This window comes from Pagrus pagrus (assembly GCF_965226575.1).
Source record: "Pagrus pagrus genome assembly, chromosome: 6".
Taxonomy (NCBI): Eukaryota; Metazoa; Chordata; class Actinopteri; order Spariformes; family Sparidae; genus Pagrus; species Pagrus pagrus.
Window position 1 is genome coordinate 11,722,065 of NC_140190.1, and position 25,390 is coordinate 11,747,454.

The 25,390-nt window shown below is 39.6% G+C and overlaps 5 protein-coding genes across 5 annotated transcripts; 4 read left to right on the forward strand and 1 right to left on the reverse strand.

Moving 5' to 3' along the window:
* Nucleotides 1-933: 933 nt before the first annotated feature.
* On the forward strand, nucleotides 934-2,373 carry LOC311258530 (mast cell protease 4-like). Its single transcript, XM_084354867.1, has 5 exons — nucleotides 934-1,033; nucleotides 1,125-1,275; nucleotides 1,436-1,565; nucleotides 1,811-2,059; nucleotides 2,145-2,373. The coding sequence occupies exons 1-5, from the start codon at nucleotides 973-975 to the stop codon at nucleotides 2,301-2,303; spliced, it is 750 nt and encodes a 249-aa protein (XP_084210993.1). The 5' UTR covers nucleotides 934-972; the 3' UTR covers nucleotides 2,304-2,373.
* Nucleotides 2,374-3,734: 1,361 nt separating this feature from the next.
* On the forward strand, nucleotides 3,735-6,408 carry LOC311258148 (mast cell protease 1A-like). Its single transcript, XM_084354236.1, has 5 exons — nucleotides 3,735-3,780; nucleotides 3,869-4,022; nucleotides 5,337-5,466; nucleotides 5,586-5,840; nucleotides 6,066-6,408. The coding sequence occupies exons 1-5, from the start codon at nucleotides 3,738-3,740 to the stop codon at nucleotides 6,216-6,218; spliced, it is 735 nt and encodes a 244-aa protein (XP_084210362.1). The 5' UTR covers nucleotides 3,735-3,737; the 3' UTR covers nucleotides 6,219-6,408.
* A 1,123-nt stretch (nucleotides 6,409-7,531) lies between these two features.
* LOC311258999 (spindlin-1-like) lies at nucleotides 7,532-11,536 on the forward strand. The gene is made up of 5 exons (XM_084355782.1): nucleotides 7,532-7,694; nucleotides 8,398-8,436; nucleotides 9,097-9,344; nucleotides 9,461-9,694; nucleotides 11,164-11,536. Exons 2-5 carry the CDS (start codon nucleotides 8,417-8,419, stop codon nucleotides 11,367-11,369), a joined length of 708 nt encoding a protein of 235 aa, XP_084211908.1. The 5' UTR covers nucleotides 7,532-7,694; nucleotides 8,398-8,416; the 3' UTR covers nucleotides 11,370-11,536.
* Nucleotides 11,537-13,276: 1,740 nt separating this feature from the next.
* Nucleotides 13,277-15,670, reverse strand: micos13 (mitochondrial contact site and cristae organizing system subunit 13). The gene is made up of 4 exons (XM_084355783.1): nucleotides 15,496-15,670; nucleotides 14,875-15,031; nucleotides 13,981-14,038; nucleotides 13,277-13,793 (listed from the first exon to the last, which is right to left on the reverse strand). Exons 1-4 carry the CDS (start codon nucleotides 15,522-15,524, stop codon nucleotides 13,696-13,698), a joined length of 342 nt encoding a protein of 113 aa, XP_084211909.1. The 5' UTR covers nucleotides 15,525-15,670; the 3' UTR covers nucleotides 13,277-13,695.
* Nucleotides 15,671-16,109: 439 nt separating this feature from the next.
* On the forward strand, nucleotides 16,110-23,667 carry hsd11b1la (hydroxysteroid (11-beta) dehydrogenase 1-like a). The gene is made up of 6 exons (XM_084354677.1): nucleotides 16,110-16,400; nucleotides 20,119-20,249; nucleotides 20,366-20,569; nucleotides 20,681-20,774; nucleotides 21,652-21,817; nucleotides 21,974-23,667. Exons 1-6 carry the CDS (start codon nucleotides 16,184-16,186, stop codon nucleotides 22,155-22,157), a joined length of 996 nt encoding a protein of 331 aa, XP_084210803.1. The 5' UTR covers nucleotides 16,110-16,183; the 3' UTR covers nucleotides 22,158-23,667.
* The last annotated feature ends 1,723 nt before the right edge of the window (nucleotides 23,668-25,390 follow it).

A 25,390-nucleotide genomic window follows, 5' to 3' on the forward strand; every position in this document is an offset into this window, starting at 1 on the left:
TTGGCTTGACCCCAGACGGTTATACAGTATGACAATGGGAAAATGGAGTATGACATGGGGAAACAGAGCAGAGGAGAGAAGGAGAGAAAGGAGCGAATTACAAAATAAAACAGGAAATAATTCAACCAAAAACTCAAACCACGACTAACTAAAAGATCCTACGAGGAGTTTGGCTTCAGCATACTTTCTTTGCTTTGTGGAGATATAAAATGTGATTTAAATGAATAAAACAAGTGCATTTCTTCTTTTTCCAATGTTCACTTGAGCTCGACACAAACTCAACAGTGTTACTGAAAGGCTGTTCTTTCTTGCTGAGTGTTCTGTTGTCAATGTACTTCATATTCTGTCCCTCCAAAAGTGGCAATAAGTACATTCGTCAACGTTTAATATGTTTTTTAAAATGATACTTTTAATCCCACACAGCTGAGAAACTGCAGAACGTTTCAGTAGAAAACCACAGTGTTTCTTAAGAATTCTTTTGAACTCAAACCTGATGTAACACGCTGAAAAGAGGAAAGTGAGAAAACACTTTGCAAGATTTATTAAACCACAACTGAGTAAGAATTTTCTATCTGCCAATCATTAAGATGAATATTGAATATATTTGCTTTTCAGGCAATGTGGACTTTAAAGGGATACTATGCAGGATTTATCCGTTGCTGTTAGTAAAAACACAATTCAAAGGTGAACAACAGCTCTAGATGCTCACTGTATTTAGTGCTGTCTATACAAAATGGATACAATCTGAATAGTTATCACATGAACAAAAGAAGGAAGAAAGTATAAAAGTAAGTGTCACACTGACTATGATGGCACCTAATAATCACATGATCATAATGTTTCGCAAACTTGCAAAATGGCATTGCCCAAAGGATGTGGCCAGAAGTCAATATAAAGCAGACCAAACACTGTTGTATGAAAGGGTCGACTTGATTGACAACCCCAAAGCAACAGGTTGAGGCTCCTGCCGCCATGATGCGTGCTCTGCAGAAGTTTCTGCTCTTTCATGCTCTGACATGTCTCGGACCGAACGGTAAGCTGCTCAATCTGACCGCTTTTCTCCAGCCTGCCAATGTGATGTTAACTCATTTTAACGTCTCTTCATTTTCTTCTCATGTTTTCAGCACTTGGGAGTGAAATAATTAACGGGCAAATTGCTCCACGGAATGGGATGCTGTATATGGCGTCGTTGCAGAGCCGCAGTGGTCGTAGTTTCTGTGGAGGCTCCCTCATCAGCGACAACTTTGTCCTCACTGCTGCGCACTGTGATTCTGAGTGAGTTAGGTTTAATTTTACAGAAATTGTTTATTTTTAATTTAAAGTCACATAAACTCACTTTTTTCAAAAGAAATGTACAATCTGTTGCTTTGTTTTGTTGTTGGCAAAACAACCTGAGAAAATCTACTGACGACCTCTAAATTATAAATGTTTGCAGTCGACTTGCAAGGGTTGTTTTGGGCACCCACAATCTCAAAAAGACTGGGACAGTGAGAAGCGTTGTGCAGAAATGCAAACACCCTCATTATCAGCGTCACCCACCAACAAATGACATCATGCTCCTCAAAGTAAGCATATATTCTTTCAGCCCATTTGTCCCAGATGACGCGTTGTGTTTACAGTCAAATCAGATGCATTTAAGCTTTGCTTGTTTTTTTTTCTTGTGAGGGTAAATGTCAAGTTAACAAGAGTTAACTTTCATTTAAAAGATTCATCAGCTCCAACTTCTAGTGATTGTTTAACTGAAGCCTGATGAAGAGTAAAACCATGTTCAGACACTGTTCATTTCTACATTCTGGTTTTGTGTCTCCAGCTGTCTCAGAGTGTTCGAGAGGGTCGAACAATACGACGCATTCGACTTCCCCCTCCTGACATGAACCTACAACACAACCAAAAGTGCCGTGTAACTGGATGGGGTAGGACCGAAGCTGGTAGAACTACTGACCTGAAAGTGGTGGGTGTGTCTGTCGTCGGCCAGAATGCCTGTAGACGGATATGGTCTAGGATTCCCGCCAATGTCATCTGTGCAGGTGGATATCGAACACTCAACGGAGCCTGCTACGTAAGTTTTCTGTCCGTTTTTGGAAAGTTTATTTACACACTACATATTTTTTGTATCAAAATATCAAGATATTTCCATTTTACAGGGTGATTCTGGTGGTCCCCTGGTGTGCAACGGGATGGCTGCTGGTATTGCATCTTACATAGGCGGGGGTTGTTTGGACGAACGCTACCCCAATGTCTACACAGACGTGTCCAAGTTCCGTCCCTGGATCGACCAGATTCTCAGGCAAAATGGTTGTTAAATGCAACAACCTTACACAAAGCTTTGCTTCAGCACACCTTCATTGTATTTAGGAGGTGTAGTCATGTCTAAGTCGCTCTGTCAGTGTTTGCTCCTTAACGCAAAGCAAAATAAAAACATTTTTCAAATATTGTTTTCTCTTTTCTTCTGACGACGACACAAATGGCATTTTAGTTGTTTTTCCAGTAACATATCCACAAACTGTCTTTGGGTGAATTAGATGCAGGATGCAGTAGAGCTACTGTAACTGGCTTGTGTTGGAAAATATTCATTCATGTGACTTTAGTCAGAGAAGCAGGTCAGTAGTAGGTCACACTCATTAACAGAGACTTTATTACAGAAAGGCACATTATTAGAGAAGCATTGTGTTGAAAAGATGAACAATTAATGAACATGTGAATTAACCAAACCAGAGAAGGGACAGAGCTATTTAAACCTTTCAACAATTATTTTCATGACATCATTATTTAAGTTTCTATATAGCTCAGTGCCTCCTAATGTAACCTCAGCTCTCCAGAATGAAGGTCCTGCACAATGTAAAGCAGCTATGAGCTCCAGAATATGGTCTTGAGCTGTGTCGAGTAGATCCACACAGACGAGCCTTAGTGTTGCATCATTGTGTTAAATTCATCTTAATGAAGTAATCTAATTACTTGATGCTTTACAGGTCAAAATAAAAACAGTACACACAGTCAAGATGAGGACAAGAAACATAACATGATACAAACAATCATTCATCCTTGCCCCTCTACCACACTCCACACACACACATACACATGTAGATACACATGTATGGACAATTACTACGTGTATGTACAGATTATGCAGATTGTCGCCACCTGACACTGCATATTCGCACTGGTAATGAATATTTCTACTGACATAATATTATATATTTGTATATACAATATGATGCTGTATGCATTTCGTACATGGAGTTATTGAGGTTTCAGCTGTGATATGATATTTTGTTTTATTATTCTTATATATACCTTGCATTTCATTGCCAACGGCTCTCAGACTTGAACATTTTTTTAACTGCGCATATGAAGATAAATGCTTTGGCTTGACTTGTTTTTCAGACAACGTGGACTTTGTATCCTTTCATCCAAAATGTTCACCATTATAAATAAAGTTCAACAGTTAACATTTTTTTGGGGTGACAAAAAAACACCTTCAGTGCATTCTTTGCCTCAATAGGTCCAAAGCTGTTGTAACTTTGGTTTCCTGATCTTGATCAAGACGCTGTTTCTTGATGCACCGTCTTTTGAAACCCTGTTTGGAAAACCTGAAGCCACGTCTTTTGTAATCACACCAACCCAGCAGCATGTTAGCAAATGCACTGAAGCAACAAAGACCACGAAATAAGCAATACTTCTCTCCTTTAAAATAAGAAGACCAAGGGTAGAAGTTGTAGATTTGACCAGAGACCACCATGGCAATCAGCTTTGTGCTACTGCTGCTCTTTGTCCTGAAAGGTAAGCTATCTACATACAAATTTACATTCACTACAAACCTCAAAAATCCTGGATAAACATAGCAATGAAGGATAATTTTGTGTTTCAGGAGCTGATGGTTCTCGCATCGTTGGCGGCAGAGAAGCTGCCCCACACTCGCGCCCCTACATGGCTCTGCTGCACGTCCGTGGTCGCCTGAACTGTGGGGGATCCCTGGTGAGAGAGGACTTTGTGCTCACAGCCGCACACTGTCAGATACCTGTGTAAGAATTCGTTATCAGAACAATATCTGCAGCAGTAGGCTAATAACTACTTTACCAACTTTGAACAGGCTTTTTTTCTTCATAATGACAATGTCTTCAGGAATCTGAGAGTCTGAGAGAGAACATGCCGACCATTTCTCAGAGTACATGATCAACAGAAATGTACAAGCCGTATTTTTTTTTCAAGTTAATTATAGGTGCACTATAGTTGCAAAAAACGTAAACTTAGAAAGTTAATATTTACAATATTAATGAGGTAATAATACAAACTCACATATAGTTATGTGATATATTTCCATACAAACAAAACATTTCTGAAGCTATAGGAAGCTACATTATACTTAGAAGGGTTCTGCATATATAAACATTAAACAGTATAAAATTGTGTTGTCCTTTGAGCTCAGTTTGTTTATTCAGTTTATTCAGTCATGAAAATCAATTTGTGAAGATTTTTCTTAAAAACTAAAATTTGTTCTTACTTGAAGTCTTGACTTGAAATGATGAGTCTGATGAATGAACCCAGAGTTCAGTCTACTCATTAATGTAATTTTCAGAAGAAGCATGATCGACATAATAGCAGAATGCATCGTTTGAGAGCAGGGGCGTTGCTGGGCCTGCAGCTTTACAGGGGCGCATTTTCCAGCAGTTCAGACACTAACTCTTTTTTTTTTAAGTGAAGACAATGTTTTTTACAGTGCAATAACTCAATTTCCTAGTTGTTTAAGAGTTTTCCACTATTTTCACTGCTGCTAGTTTTATCATTTAATGTTAATTAAGGATGAATTGACCATAATCCATCACAGCAGGAGGAGTTTTGCAGAAACATTGTTGGTTAAAGCAGGTATGCTCTCTTTGACATAAATGTAGGCAGTTAAATGTTCACTGTGGTGAATTCATGTAAATGTTTCAAGTCTGTGAAAGATGATTTTTCTACTGTACTAATATGACAGGAAATCGATCTTAAAGCTTATATCATGCTTTCAAAAATGATCTGTGTTTTCTCTAAACAGACACAGAGACTGATGTGGAAAATGAGAGATTACAAGCACCCTTAACATCATTGATATCGATATACTGTGCATTAGTACTGGAAATGCAATGCGCAATATAACTTTTCACTGTCCAATAACATATATAAAATCAGGTGCAATATTACTTTGTCATTGTCCATCAGGTGCAATATATCTGATATCATGTGCAATATTACCTTTTATTATTATTCTAGCTCTACTAGGCATTGACGTCAGAATTTACACCTAAAAGAAAAGAAAGTACTTTTTAAAATCCCAGTCTTCTTTCAATTGTGATTTGTAGATCATACACGGCAGTCCTTGGAGCTGATTCCCTGTCCGGTAATGAGTCCACAAGACAGGAGTTCAGCACCATCAGGTCCTTTCCACATCCCAACTATGATGGACATGCAAATGATATAATGCTCCTGAAGGTGAGGACAGTTTCAAACAGTGCTTTACAACTGTTGAACAAATGCATAACACGTTAAGATTAAACAAAACATAATAAACATTTTATTTTGGTTTTTGACAACTAATCTCCTCGTCTCAGCTCAACCGCAGCGCTCAGCTGACTGAAGCAGTGCAGCTGATCCCTCTGAAAAGGGGCAGGCTGAGTACATCCAGTAAGTGCATCACAGCTGGCTGGGGCGATGTAGGGGATAACAAGACCTTTGCAGCCAGGCTGCAGGAGGTCAATGTAACCTCCCTGGCACAGCGGACCTGTCGTAGGAGATGGCGAAATGTTCCCATAACCAGGTCGATGGTTTGTGGTGTTGGGGACAGCATCTTTCAAGGCTTCTGCTCGGTAAGAAAATACAGCGGCTAGTCATTGATCATGCACACAAACTGACTGTTGAAGGAGTTTGGAAAGTCAGAAAGACACTCGCATCCAGTAAATAAGCAAACCAGACACTGCTAAGATCTGAGATTGTCTTGTTAATAGAAAGATTACTTTTTGTTTCTTGTTGCAAAATCCCACAGCCGAGTTTTTTAACCTTATGTTAAGAATCTCATATCTTTTCTGTTTAAGGGGGATTCAGGTGGGCCCTTGGTGTGTGATGGAGCTGCAGCAGGAGTTGTCTCCTTCTCTGGCCGGCGCTGCGGAGACCCAAGGACCCCTGATGTGTACACTCGCATATCCTCCTTCAGGGACTGGATTACAAGCGTGTTAAACAACAATTAGGCAAATTAGATTGAATGGTAATGTGTTGCCTATTTAGGATGCACTTCTCAAGACAAGGCTAGTCATTATGTGCAAACGTGGTGGTGTTATGTTGTTTAAAATCAGTGCTGTGGTTGCTGAGAAACAATGTCATAAATAATGTTTTTGTCACCCCCACAATTTGTGTCTGCATTTGAATTGGGTTGGGCAGAACTCTTTTCATTGTAAAGTTTTAAAGAATGCTAAGCTGAATGTATAAAATGAAGGTGACGGCACCATCACATGATGAATAAAACCATGAATTTTGTAGTGTTTACGCTTTTTTGGGGGGAAAAAACTGTTTATTTTAGGGGTCAATGTTATGTTCAGCAGTGGAATGTAACTAAATATATTTCATTTATTCAAGTACTCTACTTAAAGGGGCTCTACGTAACAATGTGTAGCAATTTACATGTATTAATCACTTGTCTCTTTGCCTATACTAGCTTGTGGCCAATGTGTTTAAGTTGTTAAATGCTGCATGACTTCTTTATGAAGGACTTTCCATGACAGTCCAAAGGTTGTGACTTTATGTGAGTGCCTAAAAAAAAACATATATAATAGTAAAACACAATGAGTGCTTTTATTTTTTATACCAAAAGAAAATTAGCTGAAATATCTTACATACTTTTACTGAAGTAAGGTTTTGAATGCAGGACCTTTACTTGCAGTCGAGCATTTTCAAAACATGGTATTACTACTTTTACCTAAGTGAAGGATCTGAATACTTCTTCCACCACTGGTCCGAGCTGTATTGTACAACTTTATAATGTCATTCATAATAACATCATGCTAACAGCATGCATCCTAATGGCTGAGATTATAATTATTGAAATGAACCAATTTAAGAAAGAGTGAAAAAGAGTTACAAAGTGTGCACCAAGCATTTTAGTGCTGCGTTAGTTGAGTTTCTGAAACTCGGTGCTCAAAGTTGTCATCGGCCTAACAGAGATATTTAAATGTTAAAGAAAGAGTAAACATGGAGACATAATAATGATTTTATGTTTATACTAATACACTATAGCACTTCTAAAATGCTGTCTGCCACTTTAAGCTTAGGCAGCACTTGCGTCACAGGAAATCCCGACCTTACTTGTGTGGTCGTGTGTGGGCTTGTGTGCCTTTTCCATGTGAATCCTGCGCACCGATACCTTAACTGCGCTATTTCCGAAAACCATCAAACGCAACATGCGGCAGTTTGCAACACCTGTTCAACTCCGGCCGTTAAAAGTCCACATCATTGCGGCGAAAACACCAACTCCCGCCATGCACTGCGCGCGCGCACACGTCCTTCTCTGCGGCCATGGTAACCGAGGGCACGCTGGGAACTTGAGTCTCCCCCTCCGCGTCGCCCATTTTCCACAGGTTTCGCGAGATTTACACAGGCGGGTTGGTGGTGTGTGGCAACATTTCTCAGCCAGACGAACTGAACAATACTGATATGCAATCTGCGTAAAGGTAATGAATATATGTTCCGAAGACAGAATTGAGCCGTTAACACGCAGTTGTTGTCGGTGTTTGTTACCTGCCACCAGGGACACCGACGAGCGGATGTAGCTAGCCGCCTCCACTTACAGTAACATCTGCATTGGGGTAGAGCTAGGACAAACGAGTGGTGCTGGTAACCTACAGTGTGAGGTGTAGGTGTGTTGGATTCAGTCCAGGACAGGTGGCGTACGGCACGGCTCACCCCCTCCTGTATATTATATGTACCGTAATATTGCTAATGTATATTACACTTAAGTTAACCGGCTAACGTGGGGTACATATTGCATTTCGTCAGATATAGAAATGGCTGACGTATTCTCTTGAAGTTGTGTCACACAGATTAAGTATTGGCTTTTTAATCCTTAAGTGACTGCTAACTAAATATGACATGCTACAGTCTCGCCTGAGTAGGAATCAGTGACCTCCATGTTGTGCAGTTGGACTAAAATACCCAGGAAGTTACTCCATCATGTTAATCTATTGGCTGTTGGAGTTGTCAGTCTGAGCTGAGAAGGCTGCAGCCTGTCACAGGTCTCCTCAGACAGCCCAGCCTCTCAGCTGAAGTAGAGGCCTTCCTCATGCTAAGTAGTTTACATTACATGTGAACTTTGACAGCTGTTCTATTCGCTCACATCATAACTAAACATTACCCTGTCTTTCTCTTAATCAATAGCCATTCAATTTCTGGAGGCATGTCCAAGAAAAGGGGCAGGTATGTAGAAACAAGGCTACTGTAAATGCCATCACATGATGCCATTAATGGTGGTTTTTAGAATGCAATGTGACAGTAAAGCATGCAGGGGAAAGTGGATAATTCAGGAATGAACGTATGTTATGATCCAATTGCAACCAAAGATTGTCATTATCGATCACTTGCACAATAGTTTGGTCCAAAAAAAAAAAAAATGTGAAGAATGCTCATCACAATTTCCCACAGCCTAAAGTGACATTTATTTTATTTTTTTTTACTTTTTTTTTCTTAATTTATTATCATAAAAGGCAGGAAATCCATACTTTTAAGTAGCTGGAAGCAACAAAAGTTTGACATTTTTGCCTCAGAAATGAAACGATCAGAAATCAAAATAACTGGCAATTTATTTTCTATCTTTGGATTTATCGACTTACTGTTGCAGCTCTAGTTTATATTTGACTTATGGCGGCAGTGAATGATAGAAATTCATATTGTATTCTGAATAAAATACTCTGCTGCATAAAAAAGTGAACCTACAGTAACTTTTTAGACATGTCTGAAATGCAATCCATATGTGATCATAACGTAGCCTAATATCATAAAGCCTTTTGTATAAGTGTAAGGTGCATACTTTGTTTTAAACCCTCGCCACAGACCTCCATATTCCTCCTGTTTTACCAGAAAGCGGAGTAGCGGGGAGCTGAGTGACATGTTGACCCCGGACCCCAACAGCATTCTGGGAGTCCGCATTCAGCATAACTGGCGCGAGAAAGGGAACCAGAGCAAATGGAAGGGAACAGTACTCGACCGGCTTAGTGTGAACCCTTCTCTTTTCATGGTGAAGTATGACGGCTTTGACTGCGTCTACGGCATCGAGCTGTTCAAGGACGAGAGGGTGTCGAACCTGCAGGTGCTGTCGGAAAAAGTTGGTGAGTTAGTTAGCCTCATTTGTTATTTGCGCCAGCTAGTTCGCAACAGTTGGGTTACAGGCTTCCACGATTCTCACTTTTATATTTTCTCTCCTGTTGCGGCCGTGTCTTCACAGTAAACAATAAGATCAAGATACCTCCAGGGGCGGAGGAGCTGGTGGGCAAAGCTGTGGAGCACCTGTTTGAAAAGGAGGATGGAGAGAAGAACGAGTGGAGAGGCATGGTCCTCTCCAGAGCTCCAATCATGACCAACTGGTACTATATCACTTATGAAAAGGACCCCGTTCTTTATATGTATCAGCTGTGGGACGACTACGCTGACGGAGACCTCAGGATTCTGCCTGAAGCAGGTACTGGTCGTTTGGATAGAACAAGGACAGATTTAAGTTATTATGCACAAAGGTTTATTAAGGTTGTGTTAATCATGTCCTAAAGGTTTTATAGATAGAATCAGGAGGAACCGCAATGTGACGTAAAATCATGTTTTCAACTCCACTCAATTCATTTGACATGGATAGCATGTGAGCTCACCACCAGCTACAGTGCTCTGTACTCATTACAAGTCTTCCTGTGTCTGAGCTCCTGTGATAAAGCAGGCAAATTGAACATTTTTGCACAAGAACTTCTTGCAGCCATGGACACAGACACTCTTGATGTAAGCTTTAAAGAGCAAAAGTTTAAGTGGGGTTAAACCAGACGCGGTTTTTTTAGGACCCAGGCACACCAAACTGACATCAAAGACCTAGAAGCAACAGCGTCAGGCTCAGTGGGCTTTTTTTTTTCTTCCCATCTCTCTTCTCACGCACCGATCCGTTTAGCTGAACAGTCAGGCAGAGGAAGTTCTCCCACCAACGGTCTCCACCACTGATTCATGATGCTCAGTTGGCCGAAAAGATGTCTACAAGGGTCGACCAGTGACAACAGTGCAGGACACAATGCAACAACTAGGGCTAACCGATGGCCCTGACACTGGCAGACAGCTGAATGTCAGCCTGGTGTGTCAGGGCCCTTAGGGGGTGATTCGATATTGCAAAAAGTGGTGAAAAGTGCAATGATGAGAGCCCAAACTCTCGACAGTGGTTTCTTTATCGTTTCTGGCTAATGGGTATGATTAGACATGCACAAAATGCTGCTTCAAATGTGAGAATATTCAAGTTATTTAGCACACAAACATTCATAGCAAGAGTCAAGTCAAATTCAGATTGTGTGAAAGATTATAATTATAATAATAATATTTAAAAAATATCAGAATAATGAGGCATTATGCAAGATGTTAAAACCTAAAAAACTGGTGGTTTCAGTAGTCTGTTCGAGCTTTGTATCATTGTAATTTTCAATTTACAGAATAATATCTTAAAGATCCATACACATATTAAGGCGTAAAATAATTATCTAATATGTGTCTGACATGGTTTTTGTAGAAAAATGTATTATTTATTAATTACCACATTAATATCCATCAAATTGTAGGAACAAGAAGAAAATCTTATTTGTGACTGAAGGGGGGGTTTAACTATTTCTAACTGAATAAATGACTTACTACAATTGAGAAAATAGAGCCAGAGAAATAATTGTGCTGTATACTGAGTGGATGCTGAGTGGAGGCACATTTCATTACTTTTGTGATAAAGAGTATCGTTATAACTGGTGAACTGAGATAGACCATATACAATAATAATACATAACCTCTTAAACCAGATCAGAACATCTCAGAAAACCAGATTCGACATTATTTTATACCCTCTCTGTGATATTTTAAGTAGGTGGTGTTTGTGTACAATGTAATGTAATTGTAATGTTCTAATGTTTCACTCTTCAGAAAACAAGCACCTGTTGCCTGCAGACAGGAAGCCCGGAGAGGAGACGGAGAGTCTGGTGGGGAAACAAGTGGAGTATGTTACTGACAAGGGTGTGAAGAGAACGGGCCTGGTCATCTACCAGGTCCCAGCCAAGCCCTCTGTCTACTATATCAAATATGATGATGACTTTCATATCCATGTCTATGACCTGGTCAAAACCACCTAGAGAGATATCGGACACTTTATCTCACTCTCCAGCCTCCGTCCATCTGCTTCGGTTCCACTCATTGTTATAATCTTGTTATTCAAAGCCATGGCAGGGTTGAATAGTTAATATGCTTTAATGTTCGGAATAAAGTGCAATCTGTGTTTCATACGCACAGCAGAACTGTAGCACCGCTATGCTTGGCTATTTCCAGGAGAGGGAGTCACCTTGTTTTATTGTTGCTGCTCTACTTTACACTTTAAGTTTGGACAGTCCAAGATTGCACTGCCCAACAGCTGCAGAGTGCAGCTGTTACTGCGTTTGCGTTGTTCCCTGAGAGACTCACTGATTTGTCCTTAAAGTAATTATTAATTAAAAGCCAGTGTGTTCTAAAAAAAGCTGCTCAAAATTTCCTTTTGGAGCCATTTCTTGGGGGGTGGGGGGGGGGTGGAGATTATCTAAATAGCTATTAAGCAGGATATACCAATGTTTGGGAGAGATGTCTTCCACGGAGGCATTTGCTGAATTGAATGGGCAGATAGAGTCATGTATTATATTTAATTAATGTGAGCACTGGAAGGGATGAATGGAAGCAGCATTGTCAAATCTACCGAATGGGCTCTTTTATTTTCAGAAGCCTTTTAGATGTATTATTCTCATGTGGAAATATACTCCTGCACTTTTGCACCTGTTTAGCATTGCATCAGATCAGATCCTTTGTGCCGGTGATGAAGATGCAGTTAGCTAAATTCTCATTGCAATTTGATCCCACACAAATCATAAAGTGCCTTCCGGCTTGTCATTCTGCAATATTGTACATACTCTGTCTCTGACTATCTACACTCTTAATGAATTATTGTGTATGAAGGTTGCTCTTGGGTTTTCATTCAGACGTGGTAACGCTGACAACTCGAGGAAAGTTCCTAACCATCAGTTTATAGTAGTGCAGTGTTTTGCTCTTAATGCGGTATGAAAATGTTCTATAAGTATAACACACACCATCCTTTGTTGTATAAATCTCACTGTTGATATTGTGGGGAGCACTTTATTGTATAAAGTTTACATGTTATGGTACGTTAAGTAGTTTCCCCAAATTGCTTTTTCCTTAAGAGCAAACGTGGCAAAATCAATGCTTTGTATCACACGCATGAAGAAAAAAAAAAAAAAAAAAAATTCTTGTTGCAATACAGATGACAGTGTAAAATGCCTTGTAATGTTGCCTGTCGCGATAACGCTCATTTATACAAGTATCTCATCAAAACGCCACCAGCTTTTGGTGAAAGGGTCATTAATATATTATAAACTGAATATTAAACAGGTATAATCAACTGACAAACCAGTTTGTTGACAGTAACTAATTAACTCTGGTTCTAGTCTTTATTACTCTGTCTGACATGTATGCTTGCACTATGGTATTGGTATTTCATCCCAACTTAGTCGCCATGTCCTCGATGCTGAATTGGTCTTCAAGTCATTCAGCATATCCCTTATAAACTAGTCAATCAGTAAAAATATGCTATTACTATTATTTTTAGCTGTAAAAACTCTGCATGCATCATCTGACAGTGTCTGGAGATTTTCAAGCCTTATTTTGACAGTAGAGAAGTGACAGTGTGTGGCAGAAGCAGTACCATTTGTTTAACCAACATAAAAAATAAAATAAGAAAAAAAAGTTTAATACTGTACATCACCGCTTGGGGTGCTGTGGAGTGTTTCTATGTTGTGTACAGTGGAATTACAAATGGCTGTGTGCGCACTCTTCATGTTTTCAGTCACCTCTTCCTGTCCTGAAGTTGTAGCAGCATCAACAGGCCATTGGTATTCTGTCATAAGTATTAAAGATTTTTGCACATTTGTTTGGTCTTTTTCTTTGAACACACACACACGCAGTTTATATTTTGCCTTAATAAATCAAACTACAAACTGGACGTGTTTTAAGATTGATGTATTATTAAGTCACAAACTGCATATATACAACAAACATTCTCTTCATAACATTTGGGTGGTTTGAGAACAAATGGGAGTGAAATATTGTATATCAGACAGTGTCGAAATGTGGTGGTTCACACCAAATTTCACAACTTTTAAAATACATTTTGCTTCCTAGCATTATGTACAACACAACTCCGACCCAATGCCACGATCATTTACAGACCCACAGTACCAAATCAGGAGACTACACTCCTTGCAGCCAAATTTCACAACTTCTTTTCATCTGAAAATTTTCTCTTAGCTGGGTGTTTCGTCTTTCTTGTGAGGGGCGACAACTTTTGAATAAGTAATGTCATTTCTTAAGTGCAAAACTCAAAAAGATTTATAAATGCCAGGTTGACCAGAGAGTTCCTGTTCACTTGGTGAGGTCTTTCAGGTACTGCAAACCCTGATTTGTGTAATCGCTTGCTCTTGTTGGAGCCTCTGAAAGAGATGAAATCGTCCACCGCACTCCTACAACAAAAAAAAAATCAATGGTTTAGTTTTGATACTCCAAAATCATGTATGCAGATTCATAATAGTGATGCTGAAATTGAATATGGCCCCAATAGAATGCTTGAAATAGATCTGTATCTAACAAATTACATTACAAAACAAAATGTGTATGCCCTTGCAGACAAGCTTTTCATTCAGTTCTTACCAGAGTTCCACGACTCAACAGGAGAGAATTCAATGTGAGGCATGGTTGGAAGCTGAGCCTGAGGAGAGGGGGAGGTCTGTTAGTTTGAAACAGATTGTACAAGGCTTTGTAGTTATGAATATTATATTATATTTACACTGAACATCTTGCAGCTGAATTGTGCACCATGTCCACCAGTGGTAATAGCGATTGAGTAGTAGTGGCAGTGTGGCGTTTCACTAAAACGTGGAATAGCCATATCACTCCAGAATTACACCAGAATATGATGAAAATCAGTGTGATCTCTCATAGAAATGTTTAACTGACACCTGGTTATTGACTAGTTTTAACTACAATGTCTAATGTTTACTGTCATTTCTGAGAAGACACAACTGGCAAAATGAGATCTGGAGTAAACCAAAGCTGCATAATGTATGTCAACAATAACATTTCACCAAAAATAGTGTTCTCTTTCTTAATTTTTTTTTCTTATAACCAAAGATTAAAAAGGTCCACCAGTATTTGCACTCAGATTTCAAGCTGGTGTACTGCCTGTTCCTACTGAAATGAGTCCCTATGCTGTTTTGAAAGAACAAAGATAAATGTATCCAGTTTGTCATCAGGGAGAAATAATGAACAGGCACATTTTGTTTTTTACTGGCCAGTAAAGCTGTTTCCGTTTTGTGACGGCGTCTTCCAGTCCCATAAGGAAACAGGCCATGAGATGGCAGGACACTTGAATAAAATTCAATTAATTCAATCATTTCATGTATGAATCATCAAAAGCATCATCATGACTGTGTACAAAACTGATCTACATATTCTCCTTCCTTATGTTGTATTATCATGCCTGCTAGCCTACATCCAGGGCTGCCTGGATTATAACTATGTTTAAGCAACACATCTTATTTGTACCTCCAGGCCAAAGTACTTCATCCATTCCTCTATGGCGGGGGGTATAGCAGCCTTGGCCTTCCCCAGGGCCTCTGAGCCCTGCTCACTGCTTCCCAACAGACCAGAGTCACAGGCAACGTAAAGGGCTCCTCCTGCAATGGTCACCTTGGTGGCCAGTCTGATAATGAAAGAACAGAGACAGTCAGGCAATGAACCAGGTTTACCCACCCCTGTATCCATGGCTGAAAACATGTTACGATTACTTAATCAACGTTATACGACTTAACGAGTGTCCTCTGATGCAAAGACATGATCACTTACATTAGATTAGCTAGGAACTTTAGTGAGCTGTTTACATTACATTAGCTAACGATAGTTAACTGAGACAATTCGTTTAACTTGAACCGACGTCTGAATCTAATAGATTTTGAATAAATACGTTGCTGGCGATTTCTTCAGTAAACTAAATTTCATTCAACCACGAAGCAAAGTGGTGAACAATGACAACTGGAGTGCTCTCGGGCACACTGACAGTTAGCTAAGCTAACGTAGCGACAGTTAGCTAACTGGCTAATCGGACAGCTAGCACCTACAGCAGGGTTCATTTAAAAAGGAATTGCGAATGAAATTAAAAATACTAACTTCACCACGGGCAAAATCCTTGCCGCCATGTTCCACGGCGTGTAGTTTCCTTTTAGGTGCTGGTATTTTAACTACGCCGAGAATGAGCTGGGGTTCAGGCTGTCTAGTTAGCTCCACTGAAGGACAACCCTGCTTCAGCCATGTACACTAGAGTTGTGTCAATAAAGTTGCACGTTCAAAACGTAGTGCCTGCGTCATTTAGGAACGTCAGACTCGTTATTTTATTTTTATTTTTTACATTTAAAGGCATTTGTAGCCATGTAAATAATTATTTGTATAATTGTGAAATAATAATAATTAAAAAAAGTTATTTTAGAATAAGTGTTCAAATACCAGAGGTGGGAATTTTGGAGTCATCAAGTCATCTCCATGCCATGTATTTGTTCTGCTCAGTCACTGAACCAGGTGCATTCACTAATTAGCTCACCTTCCTGGCTGAAGAGTTGTGCTGATTGGACTCAGCTGGTTTAGTGCACGAACAGAACAAATACATGGCATGGAGATGACTTGATGACTCCACAATTCCCACCTCTGTCAAATACCAATACATATAATTTCGGTATACCAGTCTAGGGATCGGTATATACCGCTGAGCAGCAATATACATACCTTCGGCCACTTTTCTATCTTGGCGCTGCAGATTCGAGATCAATAAACCTGTTATCTAATCAACGCACCCCGCTCATACATGTCAAGAGCAAGAGAGGAGGGGTTACGTTATATAATTGGAATGCTGTTTCTTCATATCTCCGTGACAGGCTGTCCTGGGCTCACTCCTAATCACTCAGTGCATAGAATGTACTACCCAAAACATTACAGCATGAGAACTTCAACAAAAATCCTTTTAGGTAGTTTATTTGTTGCTTACCTTGCTGTCAAGTGGACCGCACCGACGTTTAATGCAGGTAAGAGAGACGCTCCAGCAAGATAAAGTGTTGTGGTTTGTGCCAGTGTAAAGTGCAGCTACTTAGACTTCTGTAGCTGTTAATACACGGTACTTTATTTTCATGTTTGCTCAGTGTGATGACAGATGTAGGCTACATGTGGTCATGTCATAAGTGACAGAACGGTGTGAAACACACACTTAAAGGCTTATAGGTGAAGATGATCTGTGATAATTCAGTGAGATAATAATAATAATAAAAAAATTACAATCTTGAAATAGGATAGCCCAATAAAGAGTATTAATGTCAAGTGAAAAAAGTCATGATCATAAAGAAAGCTAATGGAGTTTTTCTTTTGTTTTTATTTTCACAACTGTGAACACAAAGTAAACAGTGTTTCTTCACATGGAAACATTCAACAACAAATACAAGGATCACTGTAATGTGGTTAACTCAGACTCAGACTCAGACAACTTTATCAATCCCACCAGGGGCAATTGGTTTCAGCAGCTTGCATACTGGCACAGTTCAAAAACACAGTACACACAATAAATAGATAGGGAATAAGGTAGAGTAAATAAATAGAATGCCAAGGAATACAGTGGCATCAAGGATCAATAGTTGAGTACAGTGAATAAATAAATAGATAGGTTGCACATGTAAGTAAGTAAGTACAGTGACTGGCCAATTCTCCATAATTAGCAACATTTTTTGTGTGATGTCAATGCAAAATAACATTAATGTGTCTATTAAATGCATTAGGCATTTATGTTTTTAAATGAACATTTGTGAAAATATCGCATTACTGTGTTTTATACTTAACCAGACAATATTAGAAAATATGATTTCGATAATGTACATTTTTTCTGTTACCTTCAGGTTAGACGTTACTAAGGAGGCAATCACTTGCAGTGTTCAACTATTAAAAACGTACATACCTGAGTTAAGCTTGTTTTTGAAAACCCTTAGTATGTGTTTATCAAAAACATCACAATAATCTGCAAAAATCTGCAGTTTTAGCCAAAATGAAACAAGGGCAAAGAAAAAATGGAAGTGGGATTAAGAAATTAATGTAACAGAACTCCATTACTTTGTGACACTAATTCAACAGACAAAAGATAAGATTAGATCACTTCAAAGTGCTCATGGAACTGTGGGGACAAAATCAACTTTTTTCATATTTCATTTTGGGAGGTAGTGGATAATGAAGGAATGACACCAAAAGGTAATTTTCTCATTACGCATCAACTATCTTCTTGGCATGAGACCACGTCATACTGCAGTAGAAGAAGACACTATTTGTGTCAAACATAGAAGCCACAAATACAGACATGGAGGGAGCTGAGTAACCAAGTACATGCAAGGGAAAAGGATAAATAAAGATAACATAGCCTATAACAGATGGAGAAAATGGACTGAAAATTGCAAATATGTGAACTAAACTGACATTTCATATAGCTTATGTTGTGACGATTTGCTTACTCTTGTTTTGGTTTGATTCTGCTGTTTTTTCTGTTCTTTGGGGGAAGTCTGTCTTATAATTAAGATGAGGAAGGGGAATTATAGAGATAACATACTACATAGTTCCATTTTTCTACTTTTTCACAATCAGCTTTGCATCTATTGTTTAATCTATCAGTACTTATGTATAATTGACTTCCCTTCATTGTGATTTTGATTATTTTCATGACTTTGTTGTTTATACTCAAAATGATTTAAATCAGATTTATATGCGATGACTTACATTATGGTATGTTCAGTGTCTTTTTTATCAATATATGATGACATCATCAAAAAAAAAGGCTGAATGAATGAAAGCATTTTTGAGGAAGGATATGATGTCGTTTCGTCATCATATCCTTCCTTACATGCGCACTGTTCATTTTGTTGATCCAGCTAATTTAGATAAATTCAGATAGGATTACCTCCTCACTGATAAGCAGCCATCAAGACCATAAACCATAATTGATATATTGCTGAAATGTGGCACAGGAGATTGTGTTAGTGAGATACTGTAGCTACAGCACAAAGTTAATTATTTATCACCCTACGCACACACGGGTTTTGCAACGAAATGCAAGTAGTAGTCCATTTATGCTACTCACAAAACAAAAATTAAACACATGGATAAATAATCAGCAAGTCATAAACATATATTTTTATGGTGGAACGTGGGCGATGAGTTGAGGAGTCTCTCAACCCGAAGAAAGAAGTCGCTCCTTAGTCCGTATCTCTTGCCAGACGGCAGCAGGGTGAACAGATTGTGGTTGGGGTGGGTGTTGTCCTGTAGTATCCTTTGGGCTCTGTGCAGACACCTCGCCTCACCGATATCACTGATGCTCGGTAGATGGTACAAGTAATGTTCAGGGCACTTTTAGTAACCTGTGTATGTCCTTGGCCACGCATGAACCATGTCAGTAGACCATAATCACATGGCTACCATTTTCTTCTGACAACAGGGTGGGAGGCTCAAATGTTATACTGTTTTTTTCAGGTTGCAACTCATATAAATGTAGAACATCTGACAAATAGTGATCATTTCACCACTGTCATATTGATCAACATCAGATTTGATAACCTGTTACTTACCCTTAGCCAACAGCTAACGTTAGCATCAAACCACTTCCTAGCTTTAACAGTAAGGCGCGGCTTACATTAAGCCTAAAATATCAACACACTGTGTGAATACGGTGAATTTGTGTTGTTTCCAGTCTAAATGCTTCCTTTGACTCCTCCGTAGCAGAACTTGGCACAGGAATTTCACCTTCTCAAGTTTCCTTTACCTCCCTCCTTTCCTTTCATCAACTGCATGTTCCAGACTTTAATATGGACCATGTCAACTCATCTAATGTGACTATTTAGGTGATGTGATGCTGGACATGCTTTCTGCTCTGCATTGCACAAAATGTGTATAATGATCATGAAAGTTTAATGCTCCCCTGGGGAAAAGACGCACAAACTAGACGCGACTAATTGCTGATAATCTTTTGCTTGTGACGGAGGCCTTACAAGAGAGAGAATGCAGCATTTATCCATATTGTGAGGACGCTGTGTACAGCTGAGGCTTCACAAGTAATGAAATGATTCGGTTTGAGTCAGTTGGTTAGTGGTCATGTAATAGGACAGCCCCATGAATGTTTTTTTCAACAACTGTAGCATTATAAAGCTGCTACCACAGCTGATTTTATAGCTTGTTAAAGATAATGTTTTAACATTTTATTGCTGCATTTTACATATGGATCACTTCAGATGCACTCTAGATCTATAGACGTACTGTTCAAAGGTTGAATATCTTGGAAGTGTTGTTGTGCCTGTGGACTCCAAAGGTTTCCTGGACATAAAAGAGTCAGGTTAAATGATAAACACAATATCGGACCATTACCACTCTGTGCAAAGAGGGAAAAGAGGATTTTATGGCTATTTGTATTTTGTACCAGCTCCTTCGACCTCAGGGTCAGAGGTCGGGTATACTAAGAGTCCAATGAGCAGTAAGTCGTAAGAAAAGCGGTTAAATACCAACAACACGTTGAGGACTTTGATTGGGTTATCTTCTTATGGCAAAGGTCTTGGTGCTGATTCCAACAAAAACAGGGATTGTGGTTTCATAGTAGTAAAATAACAGTTCTGCGTCAACAAGTTCTGCTTCAAAACCAAAAGTATAAACCTGCAACATCATTCTCAACCATCAACACAACTGCTGTTAAGGTACACAAGTAAGTCTTTTTCTGTGTGTCCTCAGAATCTCTCAGCGGCGCCAGGGTGCTGGTGACTGGGGCCAGCACAGGTATTGGCGAACAAATGGCATATCACTACGCCAGCTTTGGAGCCCAGATAGTAATTACAGCCCGGAGAGAGAAAGTGTTACAGCAGGTCAGTGAACTTGAAAACGTACAAGTGGTCTCAAAGCTCAACCTAGCGTTCTCTATCTCTCTTTTCTGCAGCTACATGGGACAGTTAATGCATGCTTTCTGATCTTTGCTTCACAGGTGGCAGAGAAGTGCCTGAGTCTGGGAGCCCAGAGAGCTCTCTACATAGCAGCAGACATGAGCAGTGAGTCAGACCCGGACAAAGTGATAGATTTTGCTCTAGAAAAGCTCGGAGGGTTGGATTATGTGGTTCTCAACCACATTGGCCCGAGCCCCTTCAGCATGTGGGAGGGAGATGTGGAGCACACCAGGTGGCTGATGAAGGTAGTGCAGCATTTAGATTTAGGTCTATCAACACATTAAATGAGGGTAATGCACTGATCTCTCTCTTTCTCGCTTCCTCTGTGTGTGTGTGTCTGTGTGTGCTTTCCAAAGGTCAATTTCTTCAGCTATATCCAGATGGCCTGGAAAGCTATGGCCTCCCTTGAACAAAATCAAGGATCACTGGTGATTGTTTCATCGCTCTTAGGTAGGTTTAACACACATATATAGAAACCTAATTCCATACACATGTTGATGACATGTGAAACATATATGTATATACTGTATACATTATTACTTGCAAATGTATTCACTCATTATGTGACAAATGATATTGTGTTTGACCTCATTATTTTTCAGATAAAGAAATAATAAAAATGCAATGTTACAGAATGCAGAAAAGATGCCTGCGATAATTTATAATTATTAATTTCTCAGTTAGTTTACTGTTTCAGTGTAGTAGTGTCATTTTAGTAGGGATACACTGATTATCTGGGCCGATATTCAGCATTTTTCCGATTATCGGTATCAGTGATTTCAGACTGCCGATATGATAAATATGTGCTACTTTGGTTCTGATGCAACATCCTCTCACACAATGTTGCACCCAAAACACTATCTGATTGGTAACACATCACAATTAATAGCCTATAAACAATAACATAATATGACTCTGTAAAGTAACTAATAACTAAATTTAGCAATTAAATGCAGTTAAAGTCGAAAAGTAGCAGAAAAAGGAAATACTCAAGTAAAGTAACTCAAAATTGTACTTAACAACAGTACTCGAGTAAATTGTACTTTTGTTAATTTCATCACTGGTTGTTCTAAATCTTGACATTTTCATTTTCCTGCAAATAAATATCTGTCTTCTTGATTTCCAATAATCAGTATCTGCCATGAAAAAGCCATATCAGTCAATCCATACATTTGATCACGTGATCTTCATCAGCAGTCATAGGATTGTAGATGTTGATGTAGATGTTTTAGTTTTTACTAGTTTCTTATATTGATCCAAGAAATACTGGCTAAACAATAGAGTGAAAGTAAAGTTAGAAAATCTGACTCTTACTGATGCTTCACAGGTAAAATGCCCAGTCCCTTCGTGGCACCATATACCTCAACTAAATTTGCCTTGAATGGTTTCTTCGGGGCCCTCCATCATGAGCTGGCTATGAAGAAGAGCAATGTGTCCATCTCTATATGTACACTGGGGCTCATTGATACAGAATCAGCTATGGAGAAAGTCAGGTGAGTCAATGATACAGTTAATTATTTAACCAGTGTCTCACAACTCCACCAAAATAATCAGGGATACTCTCAAATTGAAATTCTGCACCTTATTGGGCATATTTATTTTACAACTGGCATCCACAGTAGTTAAGAGCAGTATTTTCTTTCTCCTAGGGGGGTCACTAAGGTACCAGCCTACCCTGCTTCAGATGCAGCCTTGAACATCATCATGACAGGAGCGACGAGACAGCAGGAGCTCTTCTACCCTTGGTTCACCCGCGGTGTGGCTCTTAGCGAGGACTGGTTCCCTTCTCTCACAAACTATATTATCCAGAACTCCTACAACTACAGCCCATGAACAACAATCAACTGTAGTACCATTGTGCATACTGTATCTTTAATACATGGGTTATTAATCATACATTTATACACACTGGGCATGATGATGCTGTGGATATTAATGTATTCCACTACCCAAATTTAGCCTTAAAATTTTAGCACACATTTTGCCCTTATATTTAACTTTCTAGTTGGAATATATGTTTTTTCCCTTACAGACAAATGGATCAGGTTACTATAAATGACAAACTGAACCTCGTCCTCCTGTCCTCATTTTGCTTTTGGGTGAGGTCCAGTGAAAAAAAATGCCCACATGGGAGAAAAGCTTGTGGCTTTTTTGTTTCATTTTGGCCTACCTTGAAAAGATTAAAGGAGACATATTATGCTCGTTTTCAGGTTCATCACTTTATTTTGGGTTATTACTGGAATAGTTTTTTGATGCTTTAGTGCTCAAAGAACACATCAGTTTACTCATTCTGACCAGTGCAGCACACTAGTTTTTCCACTAGCACCTTTGGCCGTGACAGGTCAAACCGAGCTGCTCCGGAGTAGGGCCAAGCCGCGTGATGGTTCACGACTGCAGCCAAACTGTTACCATCACCATCTCCCCTTAAAATGTATCCTGAAGTCATGTCTGCATGAGTCATTTCTTCAAGCAGGTAGGCCAGCTGTGATGGAAATGCACAACCCCGGCCGTGCCTGGCTGCCACACTGAGTCAAACCGAGTAGAGCCAGGCCGGCAGATGTAATGGAAAAACAGCATTGGCTCCTGAATACCCAGTCTGCTCTGATTGGTCAGCTCACACATGCCTGACCCAGCACCGCAGCAGTTGTGCTAAATCTATTTTTACATGCCAAGCTAGCCGCTAGGCATACAATATGTTTGGCTTCGTGTGATGTCACAAAAGAAAAGATGAGACGACTGTTGAGGCATTTCAGGAGCAGTGTTTTTTGTGGGAGAGAGGAGCTTCTGTTGGTGAGGACTTTCACCTTTTCAACTTTCAGGATCTTTTACATGCACATGAACCGATATGACACAATGAAAGAAAGGAAAAAAATTAAAAGCATATTAGGTCTCCTTTAAAAGGGGGTAAGCAGTATCTGCACAGTACAGCTTTAGTGCCATTAGGTGCAAATAAAATAAATGCACCATGCAGCAGCGGGTCACAGTAGAAGAGCAAGCTGCTTGAGAGACATGTCAGAAAAAGGATGTTGCTGCTCTCCAGAAAATAGTAAAAGCTTTAAAATGACTAAATAACGAGGGGCTTTTATTGTGAAGAAGTCATAGTAAATAAAATGTATCTGTAACTGAATTAGCAGAGCCACTTTGTTAGTGACGATTCCTCGATAGTACTGAGGGGATTGAGATAAGCGTGTCATTGCTTTAAGCCAAACCTTCAAGCAGGTAGCCCAGTTTTTATGGAAATGTGGTGGTTAGAACATCAACATTTGGACATTACTGTAATTCTGTGGTAAAAGTGAGAGACACCTGGTAAAAGAAGACAACAAATAAAGAACCTTACCCATTATCATTGTATTTCTCTTATTTGTAAAACGTTTGTTTTGAGGGGTGTTTTTGCCCTTATTTTACACGGGATAGTTGAGGTGTCAGGAAAGAATTCAATTCAACACACTACAGAAAAATTAAAAAACAACTTCACAGCATAGAACTAGTATAAACTCTGCATTTACTGGTTACTAACGCATTATAGTTCAAAGTGTCTTACAACTGATTGGAACATCCAGAAAGTGTTTTTAAAGCTGATTTTCTAATTAAAACATTCAATCATACACGTTTAACAGAAGCAATCTGAATGTAGTACTGCCCATGTCCACATGAGGGCAGTAGTGCCAAAGTTGTGTAGCAAGGTTACTTCATCCAATCTACACTAACCAGTGGAGTGCATCCCAATCCTTAATAGCAGGTCACCATGTTTTCGACGGTGATGTGGCTGTTTTGGTTTGAAATAGTTTAATCTTAAATGTGGAAGTCCTCGGTTGACAAAAGAACCGATCAGGTCCTGATTGAACCGTCTGAATTTTCTCAAACCTCTATCACCATATCAATCCTCACCCTCCCTGTTCCTCTTCCTGTCTTCACTGTTCTCCTCCCCTGGATTCCTCTCCATCTCCATTCTCCTCTATTTCATTGAGTTCCTTCTTTCCAAAGCCGGCCACAGTAGGCGTTGCAGACTTCCTACGGAGCAGGACTTTCTCACTGGGTTCTTTTGTGTCTTTGTTCATCATCCCCCCCAAAAGCACAGCAGGCTTCCTGTGAAGCTGTTGGCTCAATCCATCCTGGTGGTCTTTATTGTAATACACCCTAGAGGTTGTATCCTGCTGATAGAGTGGTTTTCTACTGTATACCCAGAGTGAGATGTCATGGTCAAAAACAAGTTGAGAAACAAAAAGAAGAGCGCAGAAATGACTTTCCCAGAGATAGACCGAGTGGCCTTGGATCTGCTCTGTAAAGGTTTGCACACTTCTCTTGCCCTTTGTGGTTTTTTCGATTGATATGACTGATGGGAAGACATCATTGGAATACATGTTCTCTGTGTCCTTATCACTTGACATGATTTGAGAGGATTGTGGCGATGGTATAATCTTCCTGCAGATGCCGTGGAAAGAAAAAAACTCTCCCTCTCGCTCCTTCTCTCTCTCTCTCTCTCACTCTCTCTCTCTCTCTGTCACACACACACACACACACACACACACACACACACACACACACACACACACACAAATATGAAGGGGCCTCCCGGGGAGGAGAGCAGGCATGGCCTGGGAGAACAGCCAGAAACACCTGCAACAGATTAGTGTTCCTAATGCTAGGTAATAAATCCTCTCACCCTTCTCGAGCATCTCCATCTCCACCAAGCATTGATCTCATAGGCTGAGGAGCATCCACCCACATCACTCAAACACAAAATAGTCTCGGAACACTTAAACCTTGATGCATTCGTGGATGTATTTATTTAGTCTTTATCAGTTTGTATCCACTGCCATGCACGCTGCAAATTACACTTACGTAATCACTGTCCTGTTGGCTCGGTATCTTGGAGGTGTTCCTCTGGGTTTTAGACTGAGCTCTATATCAAGATCAAACATTTTCATTATGATTATAAACGGCCAAGGCCAAGACCAAAGCTGAGGCTGGCTGCTTTACTGACTGTAAAACTTGAAAGGTGTCAGAGTGACTTGCCAATTGGACTCAGAGGTTTGTAATGGAGGTTGAATTCTGCTTTAATATCC

Excerpts from the sequence above, each read along its gene's own strand:
- LOC311258530 (XM_084354867.1), top strand. The coding sequence starts at position 973 with ATGATGCGTGCTCTGCAGAAGTTTCTGCTCTTTCATGCTCTGACATGT. Across the intron at positions 1,566-1,810 it reads ATGACATCATGCTCCTCAAA|CTGTCTCAGAGTGTTCGAGA; the intron begins GTAAGCATATAT and ends TTGTGTCTCCAG. Across the intron at positions 2,060-2,144 it reads CACTCAACGGAGCCTGCTAC|GGTGATTCTGGTGGTCCCCT; the intron begins GTAAGTTTTCTG and ends TCCATTTTACAG.
- hsd11b1la (XM_084354677.1), top strand. The coding sequence starts at position 16,184 with ATGTCAAGAGCAAGAGAGGAGGGGTTACGTTATATAATTGGAATGCTG. Across the intron at positions 20,250-20,365 it reads GAGAGAAAGTGTTACAGCAG|GTGGCAGAGAAGTGCCTGAG; the intron begins GTCAGTGAACTT and ends TTTGCTTCACAG. Across the intron at positions 20,570-20,680 it reads ACACCAGGTGGCTGATGAAG|GTCAATTTCTTCAGCTATAT; the intron begins GTAGTGCAGCAT and ends TGCTTTCCAAAG.
- LOC311258148 (XM_084354236.1), top strand. The coding sequence starts at position 3,738 with ATGGCAATCAGCTTTGTGCTACTGCTGCTCTTTGTCCTGAAAG. Across the intron at positions 4,023-5,336 it reads GCACACTGTCAGATACCTGT|ATCATACACGGCAGTCCTTG; the intron begins GTAAGAATTCGT and ends TGTGATTTGTAG. Across the intron at positions 5,841-6,065 it reads TCTTTCAAGGCTTCTGCTCG|GGGGATTCAGGTGGGCCCTT; the intron begins GTAAGAAAATAC and ends TTTCTGTTTAAG.
- micos13 (XM_084355783.1), bottom strand. The coding sequence starts at position 15,524 with ATGGCGGCAAGGATTTTGCCCGTGGTGAA. Across the intron at positions 14,039-14,874 it reads TGAAGTACTTTGGCCTGGAG|GCTCAGCTTCCAACCATGCC; the intron begins GTACAAATAAGA and ends CCCTCTCCTCAG. Across the intron at positions 13,794-13,980 it reads TGTTGAGTCGTGGAACTCTG|GAGTGCGGTGGACGATTTCA; the intron begins GTAAGAACTGAA and ends TTTTTGTTGTAG.
- LOC311258999 (XM_084355782.1), top strand. The coding sequence starts at position 8,417 with ATGTCCAAGAAAAGGGGCAG. Across the intron at positions 8,437-9,096 it reads ATGTCCAAGAAAAGGGGCAG|AAAGCGGAGTAGCGGGGAGC; the intron begins GTATGTAGAAAC and ends CTGTTTTACCAG. Across the intron at positions 9,695-11,163 it reads CAGGATTCTGCCTGAAGCAG|AAAACAAGCACCTGTTGCCT; the intron begins GTACTGGTCGTT and ends TTCACTCTTCAG.